This window comes from Drosophila erecta, unplaced genomic scaffold (assembly GCF_003286155.1).
Source record: "Drosophila erecta strain 14021-0224.00,06,07 unplaced genomic scaffold, DereRS2 tig00000219-arrow-pilon, whole genome shotgun sequence".
Taxonomy (NCBI): domain Eukaryota; kingdom Metazoa; phylum Arthropoda; class Insecta; order Diptera; family Drosophilidae; genus Drosophila; species Drosophila erecta.
Window position 1 is genome coordinate 2,495,573 of NW_020825213.1, and position 14,824 is coordinate 2,510,396.

Sequence of the window (14,824 nt, forward strand, 5' to 3'; positions counted from 1 at the left end):
GCCGTCGACGTCAAAAATATTGTGCGAAAAATTTCGAGATGACGCTTTACGTATTTTCATTTCGCGACTTGAACGCAACCTCACTGACGTGCTTTTCGCGACAAAGCCGAAAGACATGCCGTCAGCTCTGACTTTAGCGCAAAAAGTTGATTCTAACCACGAGAGGTACGTTTTTGCAGCCAGTTTCGCAAAAAGTGAGGAAGACAAAGATCGCAAACCTACTGCAAAAACGCAGGGTCGTCAACTTGACAAGTACGACCACCATGACCCACAACAAAATAATTCCAAAAATCCATATTTCAATAGGCAGCATAAGGCACGGGTTCACGCCGTCCCGCACAATACTATAAATTACAAAAACAACGGCGCATCGGAGCCTATGGAGGTCGACCCCTCATTTTCTAAGATGCTGCAGCCGACACAGGCAACTGCCTACCAGAACAGAAGACCAGCCACCTCTGAGCGCCGTGAGGAAACAACAAAAAATTAACTTCATAACGCAGAATGCGGAAGAAAAGACAGGAGCATATGCCGTCACCGCATCCAAAGCGGAATTGAAAATAGACAACGATGCCATTGGCGAGTATGATTTTAACTACGAACGAATGAACTTCCTTATAGACACCGGCGCGTCTAAAAATTTCATCCGACCTCACAAAGAGTTAAAGGGTATCCGCCCGGTGAACTCACCTTTCAAAATTCACTCAATTCATGGCGCCATCACTGTTATAAAAAAATGCTTCGTCTCGATCTTTAACTTGAAAGTGACCTTTTTCATTTTACCAGATTTTACACTATTCGATGGAATAATCGGGGCCGATCTGTTAACACAGGCCGGCGCATCACCTTGCCTTGCTTCCGCCCAACTCAAATGGGGTAAGCAGGTTGAGAAGATTTCATTCCATAAAGGCACTGACGTCAACTTCACAAACGCGGATGTACCAACTTTGGCAAAGAAGACATTTCTGGGGATGATAAAAGGCCGAAAAAACGCCTTCGCAGTTCCCAACGAGGCCCTACCATAAAACACGTCGGTAGTGGCCACGATAAGAACGACTAGCGAAGAGCCCATTTACGCCAAATTATATCCATACCCCATGGGGGCAGCAGATTTTGTCAACAACGAAATCCAGGACCTGCTTAAAATTGGTATAATTCAGTAGTCGGTGTCTCCTTATAACAACCCAATATGGGTGGTTAACAAAAAAGGAACCAACGGCCGGCAATCAAAATAGACGATTGGTCATACACATTCGTAAGCTAAACGATAGGACGGTCCCGGATAAATACCCGATGCCAGATATCTCCATGATAATATTATGCTCAGATACCCGGATTGCAAGAAGCCATTCCATTTAACGACGGATGCTTCAGCCTACGGTATTGGAGCAGTGCTTTCCCAAGAGAACCGTCCTATTACAATGATTTCGAGGACATTAAAGGATAGGGAAATGGACTACGGCACAAATGAAACGGAATTATTAGCCATCGTTTGGGCGTTGGCCAAGCTGCGACACTATTTATATGAGGTGAAAGATATAACGATATAACGATCTTCACTGACCATCAGTCATTGTCATTCTCGGTATCAGAATCTAACCCTAACGCGAAAATTAAAAGGTGGAAGGGACGCATCGAGGAAACGGGTCCGAAGGTATTCTATAAACCGGGAAAAGAAATTTTGGTTGCTGTTGCCATGCCTAGGCAGCAAATTAATGCCATAGGAGAACAGGACGTACTATCATGCGTTGCGACCATTCACAGTAAGATTTCCCTCACTCACACCATAGAAACTACGGATAAGCCCCTAAATTGCTTCCAGCATCAACTAATTTTAAAAGAGGCCCACTTTCCGCTAAAACGCTCATTCGTTCTCTTGAAAAATATGAAACGACACGCAATCAACTTCACCGACAAGGAGTCATTACTCAATGACCTTGCGGATACAATAGTCCCCAAGGGAGTAAACGCCCTCCACTGCGATTTGCACACGCTAGCAACGGTGCAGGTCGACTTAGTCTGGAGACTCCCGACTACAAAATTCTGGCACTGCAAAAACCGTGTTACAGACATTTTTTTGGGGTCGAGGAAAGGAGGGAAATAATATTAGCAGAGCACAATAGGGCCCACCGGTCGGCTCAAGAAAATGTCAAGCAGGTTCTCACAGAGTACTACTTCCCAAAAATGGCCAAACTGGCCAATGGAATTGTCCAAAACACGCGAAAGCTAAATACGATAGGCATCCAAAGAAACGAGAGTTTGGCGAGTCACCGATTCCTTCTCATGTAGGAGATTTGCTACACATAGACATTTTCTCAACGGGTAAAAAATATTTCCTTCCAAAGGCCAAAGTAATTGACTGCGACAACGAGCGATCGTTAAAATCGCACACGATCACGAGCATGGCCGTTTACCATTTACCATTAAACAGATTACCAACAACTGTAAATCAAATTTTGCAAACACATAAAAATATTTAAATTGACACCGGCCATTTATATGAGACACTGCTGGCTAGCAATAGAATGCTTATGATGGAATTACAGAATTTAATGTTGGCTGTAACACTGGCGAAATATAATATTGTTAATCCAAATATTATAGATCACGCAGATTTATCACACAGATACCCCCATAGGGGATCTTTTGTCCATACAATCAAAAACTGCACCCCAACGCCGGGGGCTACCTTTTGTCAACTATCAATGGAAAGCTCATGCGCCAGGGAACTACACGCAAGCGTGCTAGCCCATTGCGAGTCGCAACCAAGCAACCTACACCCGCTAGCCCGCGTGAATGAGGGAATCATCAACATCAATGACCGGCCAGCCAGGGTCACGGTGGACAACGGGACAGAAGTCTACCTACGTGGCACACAACTCATCACCTTCAACGATCGCGTCGTGATAAATGACACCATCTTTATAAATCACGACAAGGCCCAAATACGAACTCCAGGGGTAGCGAGTTCCCCATCATTCAACATCACCGCCAACAGAGATATTCTGAGTCTCCCCTATCTTGACCAGCTGAGTGAACGTAACTTGGAGTTCATCAAGGAGTTCGGGACTTTTACTCCGACTAAACGTCGTAAAACATATCTTTATTATTTACTCTGCCAGACCACAAGGCTGGTAGTTAAAAGGGGAGAGTTCCTCTCAACGTAGACAATAATCTTTCCCCTCGGAGTAGTCATCGAAGAAAGCCCTTCACCTCTGGAGAAAAACCTGACGGATGACAATATCACAAGACGGTGCGAACTATCATTAATTAATTTATATACTTTATATGGTATTCCTTTCTTCTACCAGTTGCATTCTTTTTTTTAAGAATCTTGTATACTCAACGAGTAACGGATAAAAACACCCCTAATCGGGGAACGATGGGAGGGTGGTATCGTCCCTATTTTACGATTAACAATGAAAAACAGTGCTGTGAACCCATATCATTCTCGGGGTTTCAAACGATTGACATGGTCCGGGTTGCTTTGCCGCTATACCAATGTTTCTTCACTAATTGCGATTGGCTGCGCTCCAAATTTCTCTATTTGAAATTATTCCCTGACCATCTAGCCCAGAAGACGATCCTATGAGACGACTAAGAGGCATATATTTCTGTATCGGTGAACTTATGTCATTGCATTTGCAAGAACACCACCGATTCAATTTTTGTATTTTTCATAGGTATTCCCATGTGCTCATGGTCTAATCCTATCAGAATCCTTGGGTTCACGTTACTGTAGGTCTTAACCGGCTGGTGTGCACTCGCTTTCTCGATCTTGAAATTTTCTTGACGCATACTTTGCTTCGGCAGACCTAGATCCTTCCACAGATCTATAGGCTAACTACCATGGATAAATTGCTATCATTGCTGTCCAGATACTCACGAATTGTGAGTATTTCCAAAGTTGTGCTGTCCAAGTTCCACTTTATGATAGAAATGTTCATCTAATGATGGCGTTACAGACTCATACAAATTTGGCGTCAGAACTTTGCTGAAGCGCGCTCCATTCAAAACCTGGATTCGCCGCCCAGCTCAATCTCAAAACATAAGCATCCACATCCTGTTAGAAGGAAATAACGAACCCGCAGCGATCACGCCCTCTACCAATACCGCTAACGCTAAGTACAAATTCTAGAGACGTCCACAAGTCGTCATAATTGTTACGCCAGGGTTTTTGAAATATTTGTAACAGGCAGAAGAAAGAGTTTCCGACCAAATAAAGTATATATATTTTTGATAAGGATCAATAGCCGAAACGAACTGGCCATGTCCACCTGTCCGTCCGTCCGTCTGTCCGTATGAACGGATCGATCTCGGGAACTATAATTGGTAGAATATTTAGATTAGGCATACAGATTCCAGAGACATAGAGGCAGCGCAAATTTATTTCGAAATATTGCCACGCCCACAAACCGCACAAAACTGTCACGGCCACATTTTTAAAAAAATGTTATAAAATGTTACAAAATTCTAAGTTTTTTTTCATTTTATTATTTTTTTTCCCCATTTCCCCCGATATTACAGAAAATCGATACCGGAACGGGTATCTGATAGTCGGGGAACTCGACTACAGCATTCTATCTTGTTTTTATTAGTTTTGCCGTTTTCTATCGATATAACAAAAATATTTGTTGCGCCATCTAAGGCGCGACGAAGTAAAGGCTCTAGATCCTTTGTCTTTTTTGATAAAAATTACCTTGATTTTCCAGTAGGCTGCTTTTATCCAGTAGCAAGTGCAGGGTTCCACGCACTTTTTCAATATACATGTATGTTAATTCTGTGTCTTTAAACGGTTGAAAACCATTTGCCATTTCACAACAAGTAATTCCGATGGAATAAATATCTATTTTTTCAGTGTAACCGGAAAGATTTTGATATAAAACTTCTGGCGCCGTCCAATACAACTCTTTTTCTATTCCCACCGTTGATCCAAATATAAACGGTTTTTTTTCTCCATGACTAATAAAACTTTGACAGTAACTAAAATTTGATATAACAGCTTTTCTTGGACTTATAAGTATGTGCTTAGCCCTTATAGATCCATGTACATAATGTTCAGAGTGAATATAAGTAAGCGCTGATAATACATCCTTTAAAATTAGTGCTATTACAACCTCGGGAAACCCTGAAAAATAATAAGCGCCATTAAAAAGAAATTTGTTAATGTCATGTATGTACTATGTACATCAATAATAAATTAATAATAAAAAGTTCATAATATATATACATACATAGACCCCACAAAACAATTACAATACAATTTGATAATTTTTACCATATAGTTATTTTATGACAATACTCTAGTATTGCTGCTGTATATTGTTTTTAACTGGCCTGTTTATTTTAGCATTATATGGTGATTGTCAAAAAAAACACATAACTCGAAATAAGTGTCTTTAAAATGAGAATATGTCTGTCGGATAATAATATGTTTAAAACTTTAAAATGTTTCCTATTAATAACTGGATCAATATTTACTATTGAGGTGATATGCTAAATAAATATCAAAATTTATAAACATGTCGAAGATTAAGTGGTTCTAAAATATTATTATTTGAATATAACAGAAATTGTTATTATTAAGTCATGTTAAAAATAAGGAGCTGGCCACATTTCTCAAAGAGAGCGTTCCGTTATTGAGAGAGCATCGTTTGTAGGTATACTCAAATGAGCATGCCGCCTGTTGTTGTAGCTTTGTAGAGTTTCGTGGTAACGAAAGGAGGATGATGAAATACTTGCGAAGTGGCGAAATCGAGGTAAAGCTTTGAGAGAGAGCGACGCTCACAGTTAGTCTGGTTAGTCTCACAGTTAGAACGATCGAAAGAAGAACACACAGGGGACTTGCTGTGCCTATCAAGATGGACCCGTCAAACCCGTCATCAGAAGTGGGATCGGCCTAATCCCTAGACCTCTCGAACGAACAGTGGCGTGCATTATTTGATTCTCAAAACAAAACTTTTATGGAGTTATTTAAATCCATGCAGACCTCTAAAATAAAGGCGTAACCAACAAAGTGACCCTACCGAAGTCTAACCCAGACACTGCAAATGCGGACGCAACTGCATTTCGCAAAACTGTTGACATAATTAGGGCAGAAAATATGTTGGATGGAAGCGCTTTGGTTATGGCACTAAGCGACTCGTTAGAAGGAGGAGCATCTCAATGGTTATCCCAGATTTGCTACGGTGGAATAAAGTGGCCAGAATTCAGAGTATTGTTTACTCAACAATATGATAGTGCAGAGACGCTGCAGCCATCTTGTTAAACATGTACAACAGTGGCCCAAGGGCGAATGAGTGTTTGTCTGTGTGTGCCAGCAGACACACAGCAGCTTTACTTTAAAGAGGGACATGTTAACCATAAAGTGCTACAAGTGTGGACAGCTGGGCCATATTGCAACAAGTTGCACAACATCGTCAACTCAGGCTCAGAGACGAGTGAATATTTGATAATGAAGGCTCCGTGACAAGTACAATGCAAATTCGAGCTACCGTAAATATTTGTATTTTTTCCTTAGAAATTCTTTTCCATGTCAACGTTTTGGTGTGACAATAAGTGCCAGCGAGTTTGTTTTATATAAAATTAATACCGTCAATACATTGACTTGCATGGTCAATATGAATTATATGGATTCCATAAATAGAGATAGTAAAGTGAATAGTATCTTTACAAGATGTATAACAATGTGAAAAAATATCATATTTTCCAAAAATGTGGTCGTGGCAGTTTTGTGCGGTTTGTGGGCATTTGACTGGACGTGGCAACATTTAGAAACAAACTTGCGCTGCGTCTATGAATTTGGAAGCTGCATGTCAACATGTCCGTCTGACCGTCCGTATAAACGCCGAGTACTTCAAACCTTTGTCCAACGCCTATGATTTAAGTCTTCGTTAATGTCTAAACAATATATTGTTTGTCCTTTCAATACCCGTTTTTTGCCAACAATTGTTTAAATCGTTCCAATAACAACTTAATAATAAACTAAAAGTTCATTGAAAGAAATTAGCTAGCAATGTCACCAGCAATGTCACTGCTAGCTACAGCCATCATACATTAACTGATCAATCATAATAAAGAATTATTGTATAATAGTTAGAAAACTCTCTTGGCCGATTGCTCCATTCTTTTGGCATATCCCTTAGCTGAGTACCGATTATCTTATAGACACGGCACTTGACTATAGCGTTCTCTCTTTTTTCAATCTGTGGTGGAAATTGTGCAAGAGGTGGGCGATAACAATAAAAAAATATACTGCATATATGAGATATCGGCCACAAATGAATTAAAATTAAACGCAACTTGCAGGCATGTTGGACAGCCACATAAATGATGAAATGTAAAGCAATTTGCAGAATTCTCTAGAATTCGTCTTGTGTCCGTTCGATGCCTGGGCCAATGGTAGCCTAGGCGCGACATAACTGTAAGAAGTGTGCGCCGAACTTCGAGCAATTTCGGGCCTTAAGTCAAGTGAACTTCGACGCATGGTTTTGACGCGACAAAAATGCAAGAACATAGTCGCGTAGATTTGATCTGACACAAGCCTATAAATACTAAGTTTGGTGTCGAAATGAGGCAGTCTTCATTTGAAAGTTCAGCATGTCATTGCCTAGGAAACGCGCTGCCCGTGGCGTCGCTGATATTCGATTCGCGGATACCCGATTGAAGTCCTTTTTCATGTAGTCCTTAATAGTTTCATTAACTATAAAATAATAATTGGGCGCGAGATTTAAAATCAGAATTTTGGAGCTACAATAACTATTGAAAAGATTGATCTTTTTAAGACTAAGTCTGTCATTTCTGTTAACGGTTTTGATCGACTATGCGTGGATTACCGTGAATTAAATGCAAACACCATTGCCGAAAATTATCCCTTGCCGCTAATAAGCGACCAAATATCTAGGCTACGCGGCGATAGGTACTTTTCTTGTTTAGATATGGCGAGCGGTTCACCAGATTCACCCTATTCACCCAAATTGTATTGAACGTATAGTATTCGTTACTCCGGAGGGCCAATTCGAGTTAAAAAATGCTCCATCCGTATTACAACGTGCAGTAATAAAAGCATTGGGTGAACTTGCACACTAATATGTTATTGTTTATATGGATGACATTATGATAGTATCACAAACTAAAGAAGCCTTTGAAATATTAAGAACGGTTTTAAGAATTCTATCCAAAGTTGGTGATTTATTGAATATCGCTTCTAAAAAAAATGCGTGGAATGGAGGGTAAAATTCGACCCAATCCGCGTAAAAGCATAAATTAAATTACCTCCTCGACAGTCAGTTTCCCAAGTAAGACAGTTTATTGGTCTTGCATCATATTTTCGACAATTTGTGCTAATATTTTCATAGTTAATGAAACCGTTTTATGGTCTTACTTATGACCATAACTTATGGTCAATATATATTTCTTTCAAAACAATGATATTAAAACCCGGGTCACTACTACCATCTTACATACGATTGTTCGAAAATTTTTACCTATGTTATATAAGTTTCTTTCCGAAACTTGATTCCCATGGCATTTATATGATATAGTGTTCCGATCAGGCTCATGTTATCCCTGCACTGGAAATGTGACTTTTGTAAGTGTAATGCATAAAGATTTAAACCTGAGACAATTTAGCGTAGAAACGGTAATATGGACTCGGCTGTTAATACTGAATACGAAACTTGTCCCATTGTTGTAGATAGATACAACAAGTCTGTCCAAGAGCGAGATGTGGGTACTTATCATACCGAAGGATATTCCGCTATAAGAAGCCTTCAATTGGTCTCAAGTAATTGTAGCGCCATATAAAGCAAATATAGCGAGCCATCCACATCGTGGCAGCAGAAGTTCAAGCGGCTACCAAAACCATAGCCGCTAAACCATAAAATCACCAGCAACAGAGCAACGAGCCGAAAGACCAGCAACGACAGATCGACGACGGCAGCGACTAAAAGTCAGCGAACGGAATAGCAGCGGAAGCAGTGTACCGACGGAAGTGCGCTGACCATTCATTACCTGCCTCTCTCTGGTCTCAACAGAAAACTTCATCTTGAGCCCAGCCCCATCCTAAAATCGCTGCCCTCGACTGCAGCGAAAATTCAACGAAATTCTTATTTAAGTGCATATAATATTTATAAAATTTCTAAAACGAAAATATAAATTTAATAGTGTTGTGCGTGAGTGACACTGTGAGACTATGATAGTAAAAACAAAGAATAATGATTGAAATTAGAGATTTATATTTCTGTGTTAAATACAACGAGCCGCTGCGGTGTGGATGATACCCTTTGTAGTTGACATTCTTCAGAGGCGCAAAAGTTTTAATAAAAGAAAAAGTTAGCCAACCTGCTGCGTCGACTTTCCCACTCGGACATATTCGCAAGTCCAAAGGGCTGCGATCAATTAATAGAAAGTCAATCGATCATGTGGGTAGCTTAAACGCGAGCAGAAAGAAATTGCCAATAAAAAAAAATAACATATAAAATCCGATACCCGCTGCGGCAATAAATAAATAAAAACAGGAAAGTGGATTGTGTGGCAACCGTACCTTAGTAGGCGAAAAGCCAAAAAATTATAAGTACAGACCACCACGCCCAATTTCAAATAACTACAAAGGAAAAGAAAGGAAAATTCACCACAAAATGTTCATTTGCTTCAATGCAACAACAGTTCGCACAACACTCTTATAAGAATTAAATGTAACAATCTAAGCAAAAATAATTAATTCAGTTTTTATTTCACAATCCTGTAAGAGTTAATACGAAAAAATTGAACAAAGGAAAGAGACTGGGTAGCACCGCGTGCCTCAGAGGTATATATTATATGATATGATATATGATATATATGAAAATGGAAGAAATGAAAGAAGTTCTGAGTCGTGTAGATGCCACGAGCATGGCTCTGACGACCCGGATAACTGGGGTTAAAGAAGAAATTAGGAAAGTAGGTATTAGAGGTCGCGCTGATTCAGCGATTAATACCTACAATGTGCGGGACGACATTTGGCCAGAGGTGAAGTGCGTCCTAGCATTGTACTATGCCGATACACGGGATGTAGGCACTTTCAAGGCGCGTTCTAATGATTCAAACCGTTTCATTGCGTTTTCGTAGGAGGCTCCTAAGAGTTCTAAGGAGCCTTAAATGGGAAACGTACCTTGACATTTGATTCAAACGAGGTATTTTTACAGCAATGCTATTTACGTAAAATTTTCTCCTGGGTTTATTTGGTACCAATAATTTCAAAACCTTCTACGTGCCAAAATTTCTTAATCACTATGTCGAGGCGTGTGCCTGACTGAGATAGGCAACATCGATGCTGAGGATTCTGATGTAATTGACCCAAGTTACCTCCGACTATCCAAACGTAAGCTATATATATTATTAGGTCAGTTAACTTCCAGTGCAGCCCCTGATTAACAATTTAAAAAGTAGTTGAATTTATCAATCGTTGGTATTTGGGTATCGTTGTGAATGAGGTTCTTATGACGATGAGTATAACCGCTTGAACGCTAAATAGTTCCCGCCGAAGAGAGGGAGTTTTAGGTTTGGTAATCGTCTACTGTGTCAAGTAGCTTGCGCGGCGTTTGGTGTGCAAGCCGCCCGAGCCAATATAAAATTTTTCTCCAACCGTCCATGACCTTCATTCGGTGCTATGCAAATTTCCAATTTGTGTTTGAATTTGACTCAGCTGACGATAACTGAGTCGAGAATTTGAGGTCTACAGGTTAGCATATCGGTGTCGCCTATCGCAATGACCTTGTCGTGCAAATTTTGTATATGCTTAGAATTGTGAAAAAAATGTTTAGTTTAGAAAATATATTAAATAATTAATCGTTTGCCCATGTCCCATAACTAAATATTTTCAATAAAAACCGTTTTCCCTCCCTAATAAAAAAAAATAGTTTTTATCGGTTGTGCACCCTTAAAAAAAATATTTTCATTTGCCCACCTCTTAAAACTAAATACTTTCAAACAAAATCGTTTGGCCACCCTTTAAATATAGTTTTTATCGTTAGCCCACCCTATAAAAATTGTTTTTATCGTTGCCTTTGAAACTAAATATTTCTACATTGTATGTTTGTTTGTATTTTTTTTAAGTTCTGATGTTTTAGGATCTATCAACAGGAACATATACACACCTATACACACCAAGCCTAGGAAAATTGTGTAATAATATTTTTTGCATAAATAAAAAAGCGCGATTTCGGCGTTAGTGAACTCCATGTTTACACGTCTATAACTGTTGGACGCAATATCCAAACTAATCATGCATAGCGTCGTTTTGTAGGTTATGTCAGACCTTTCAAATTGCGTATAGTATTGCCAGATACGAGCTCTGCAGCGCTTTGTACATAGCCGCGAAATTCAAAAGACAAAAAGGCGGAGATATTTGACAACCTTATATGATATGATATATGATATATATGAAAATGGAAGAAATGAAAGAAGTTCTGAGTCGTGTAGATGCCACGAGCATGGCTCTGACGACCCGGATAACTGGGGTTAAAGAAGAAATTAGGAAAGTAGGTCAATTGATCAATTATCAAGTAAAGTTTATTCATTTCGAAATGGGCCTTTTAATTTTTAATCATCATTTCGTCCAATTATTATATAAATTCGGAAAAATTTCGCTTATTTTGTGAAACAACTTTTTTATTATATATGCGTAGCTACCCGTGGTATCCGATGTCACAAACAATTCATAAAATATTGGTTCACGGTTACCAGATTAATAATTCGAGCTTGGTTTCACTAGGATGCTTAGGAGAAAATGCTTCTGAAGCACGCAACAAAATTTACAAGAAAGATAGATTGTCAAGGAAATTAAGTCGGCTCAATACCATGACTGATAAATTTTATAGAGCTATAGATTCCTCGGATCCATTATTGTCTAGTGTTTCTCTAAAGGATAGAGAAAGAAAAAAAAGCACCCTTCTCAAAAGAGGTATTACGTCTTTTGGACCTTCCGTCTACAGCTGAAAATGAAAATGATCTCCAGTGCGATTCTGATGAGGATATTTATAATATTGAATTGGATGAAGAAAATTTCATTTAAAAAATAAGTAAGTAATTAAATAATTTGTATTTATTCTAAATCTACAATCAATTAGTGTGCAGGGGCGGCAAGCGTGGGCGCACTGGCCAAATTTTTTTGTCACAAATTAATAATGCCATAACAATAAAATGTGTGAAGTTTGAACCATGTAACTCAATTTTTCGACTTTATGCCAAAAAGCCAATGATTAATATGTAAATATTAATAAATCAATGTAACAAATCGCTGTATATTAACATACATACATATGTACTTAAGTACATGTGTTACTGTTGACAGATCCTAAAACATCCCTGCAGTTCCATAACCTGGAGGGAGATTCAGCAATTTATCACAGATCAGTATAAAACCTAGCGATGATTTTATCATTGGCATGTCCTAGGAAAATATCACAAAAACACCGCTTAAATAGCGCAATATCATCGCTATTATTCACAGGCATTTAATGGGCATTTTAACTTTTAAATCTTCACCCGATTCATCACTCTTTCACCGCAATTTAATCACTAAATACCCACTCATTTTTGAAGATAGTGAAATTTCTCACACTATTTAAAATAATTTACTTACGATTTTCTTTGAAACTGACACTTAATTAAAATGGCGTCTGCTTCTGACAAAAATCTAAACGCAAGTGACTCCGCGAAAAAAGGCGCGCCCCGTTTAGAAAAGGAATCCTTTAATCTTTCCCTTATTGTTATTTCCCTTTTGCTCGTCCCCGTCCCTTTTACCTACGTAATTTGTCTTTGCATGTCACACATATAAAGTTTCTTACGATACCTATGCACTCGCCGACTGAGAGCGCCGGCTTAGCAGTCGGATAGAAATGAAAATTTGATAAATTTGGCATTGCATTCTCACCGATTTAAATTATTAGGAGACAGATAGCCAGCCAGAGAGTCGGGAGAGCGTCGACTTTGTAGCCGAAGCAGTTGTCTCTGCTGGAGTAGCCGATGATTTTGTGATATTCACATAACTTACATAAAATACAAACATACAGTGGTGGAATACAGTTGGTTGAATCATTGATTTTAAATCTTGTGCTCAGAACGAAAGTTATATTTTTTAATCTTAATTTTTTTATATTCATATATAAGTAAATTTCACAAAATGGAACAAACATTTTTTTTCTTCTTTATAATTCTATATAATTTTCTTCTTTATATTAACTAAAAATAATTAACTTCATTTTTGGCGCTTGGAAAAAATAATAGAAACAACACTATTAAAACTAAGAAAAACTTCATTTTTATGAATTATCTTACAAAAATAGTTGTAATATTAATATTTAGTGGTATTTCCTTTAATTTTTATAAATGCTGAGCATCGACGGGGCATTGAATTCACTAGATTGACGCAAGTTTCGGGGTTAATGGCATACCACTCTGACTTAACTTTTTCCCACAGCTCTTCCTTATTTTTTGATTTAAAACCTCCAATGTTAACGTTATCGGGAGCACACATCCTATCTTTTATCCGGAATATCGGGCCAACTCCAAACGCGGAAAAGCATCCCAATATCTGATGTTACTTGCACCATGTTTTACTGTTTTTTTTTTGTGTGCTTTGGATCAAATGCAATATTTTTTATACGTCTGGACGTATTTTGCCATCAAATCCGAACAAATTAATTTTAGTTTCATCAGACATTATTCCAGTTTTTACGGTATAGGTGTCGCTTTGCAAACGACAGTCTTTTAGGGATATTTTTTTCACTAAGCAGTGGAACTTTCCTAGCCGAGTGTGCCTTCAAATCCTTTTCAATTAGTCGATTTCTTATTGTTCGACTTGACACTGATGTCTGCAAAGTATTTTTCAGGTCTGTCGACGACATAAAAGAATTTTTTTTTGAAGTTCGAATCAAAAGGTCGTCGAACTTTTGGGATAAGGCTCGCTTCTCCTTCGTATCTTTATAATGAATCGCGGAAACACTTTTTTTTGCAGAGCAGTGCATTAGTTCAGCAATTTCCCTTATTGTTTTTCCTTCGTTTTTTAGTTTTTTTTATAATATCTCTTTCTACAGCTGAACAGTGCATTCCGCGCCCCATTCTGAATATAAAAGCCGAAATTAACCATTTTTTTTTACAAAATCACTTATTATGAGCTAAACATACCTGAAAGTATTTAATATACTGATTTTCTTACAAAATTAACAGGGGAAAACTCAAACGAAAACGAAAATATTATTTTTTAGGATGGGCAAACGAATAAATCAATTTTAAAGGTTGGGCAAAATTTTTTTTAAGGGTGGGCAAACGATAAAAACTATTTTTAAAGGGTGGCCAAACTTTTTTTTTGGAAAATATTTAGTTGAAAATATTTAGTCTTAAGAGGTGCGCAAAATATATTTTTTTAAAGAGTTTTTTAAACGATAAAAACAATTCTTAAAGGATTTTGTTGGAAAATATTTTTAAACAGGGAGAATATATAAATAAATAAGATAAAATAGAAAACGCTATCGCTTCTTACTAATAAACATAATATATAATGGCACACGAGACTGCTGCTCCCGCTTCACATTTTCATCTTAGAAAGAGAGCTCTTTAGAATGGAGGTATTTCCTGTCGAGCCAAGGGGATATGCAATCTGCATTAGCGCTCTCTCACGACGTAGCCATGTCGCACGCATGGCTTTATTTACATGCAAAAGTGTAAAGCCATAAACTGGCAGCCAGCCCTGCAAGAAATTGTGCGATGGACAAAAAAACGCACTATGTTAAGATTGGTCATGACCAAGCTTATAAATGTAGGGTTCCTGGTAGTCTTGAACATG

The 14,824-nt window shown here is 38.3% G+C and overlaps 1 protein-coding gene across 1 annotated transcript in view; it reads right to left on the bottom strand.

Annotated features, from left to right (window-relative positions):
- LOC113564596 (putative serine/threonine-protein kinase STE20-like) overlaps positions 1 to 14,824 on the bottom strand; it is a 42,330-nt gene that overhangs the window by 18,735 nt on the left and 8,771 nt on the right. The window contains exon 2 of the mRNA XM_026982806.1: positions 4,700 to 5,128. Coding sequence (XP_026838607.1) covers positions 4,700 to 5,128 — 429 coding nt within the window. The remainder of the gene's footprint in view (positions 1 to 4,699; positions 5,129 to 14,824) is intronic.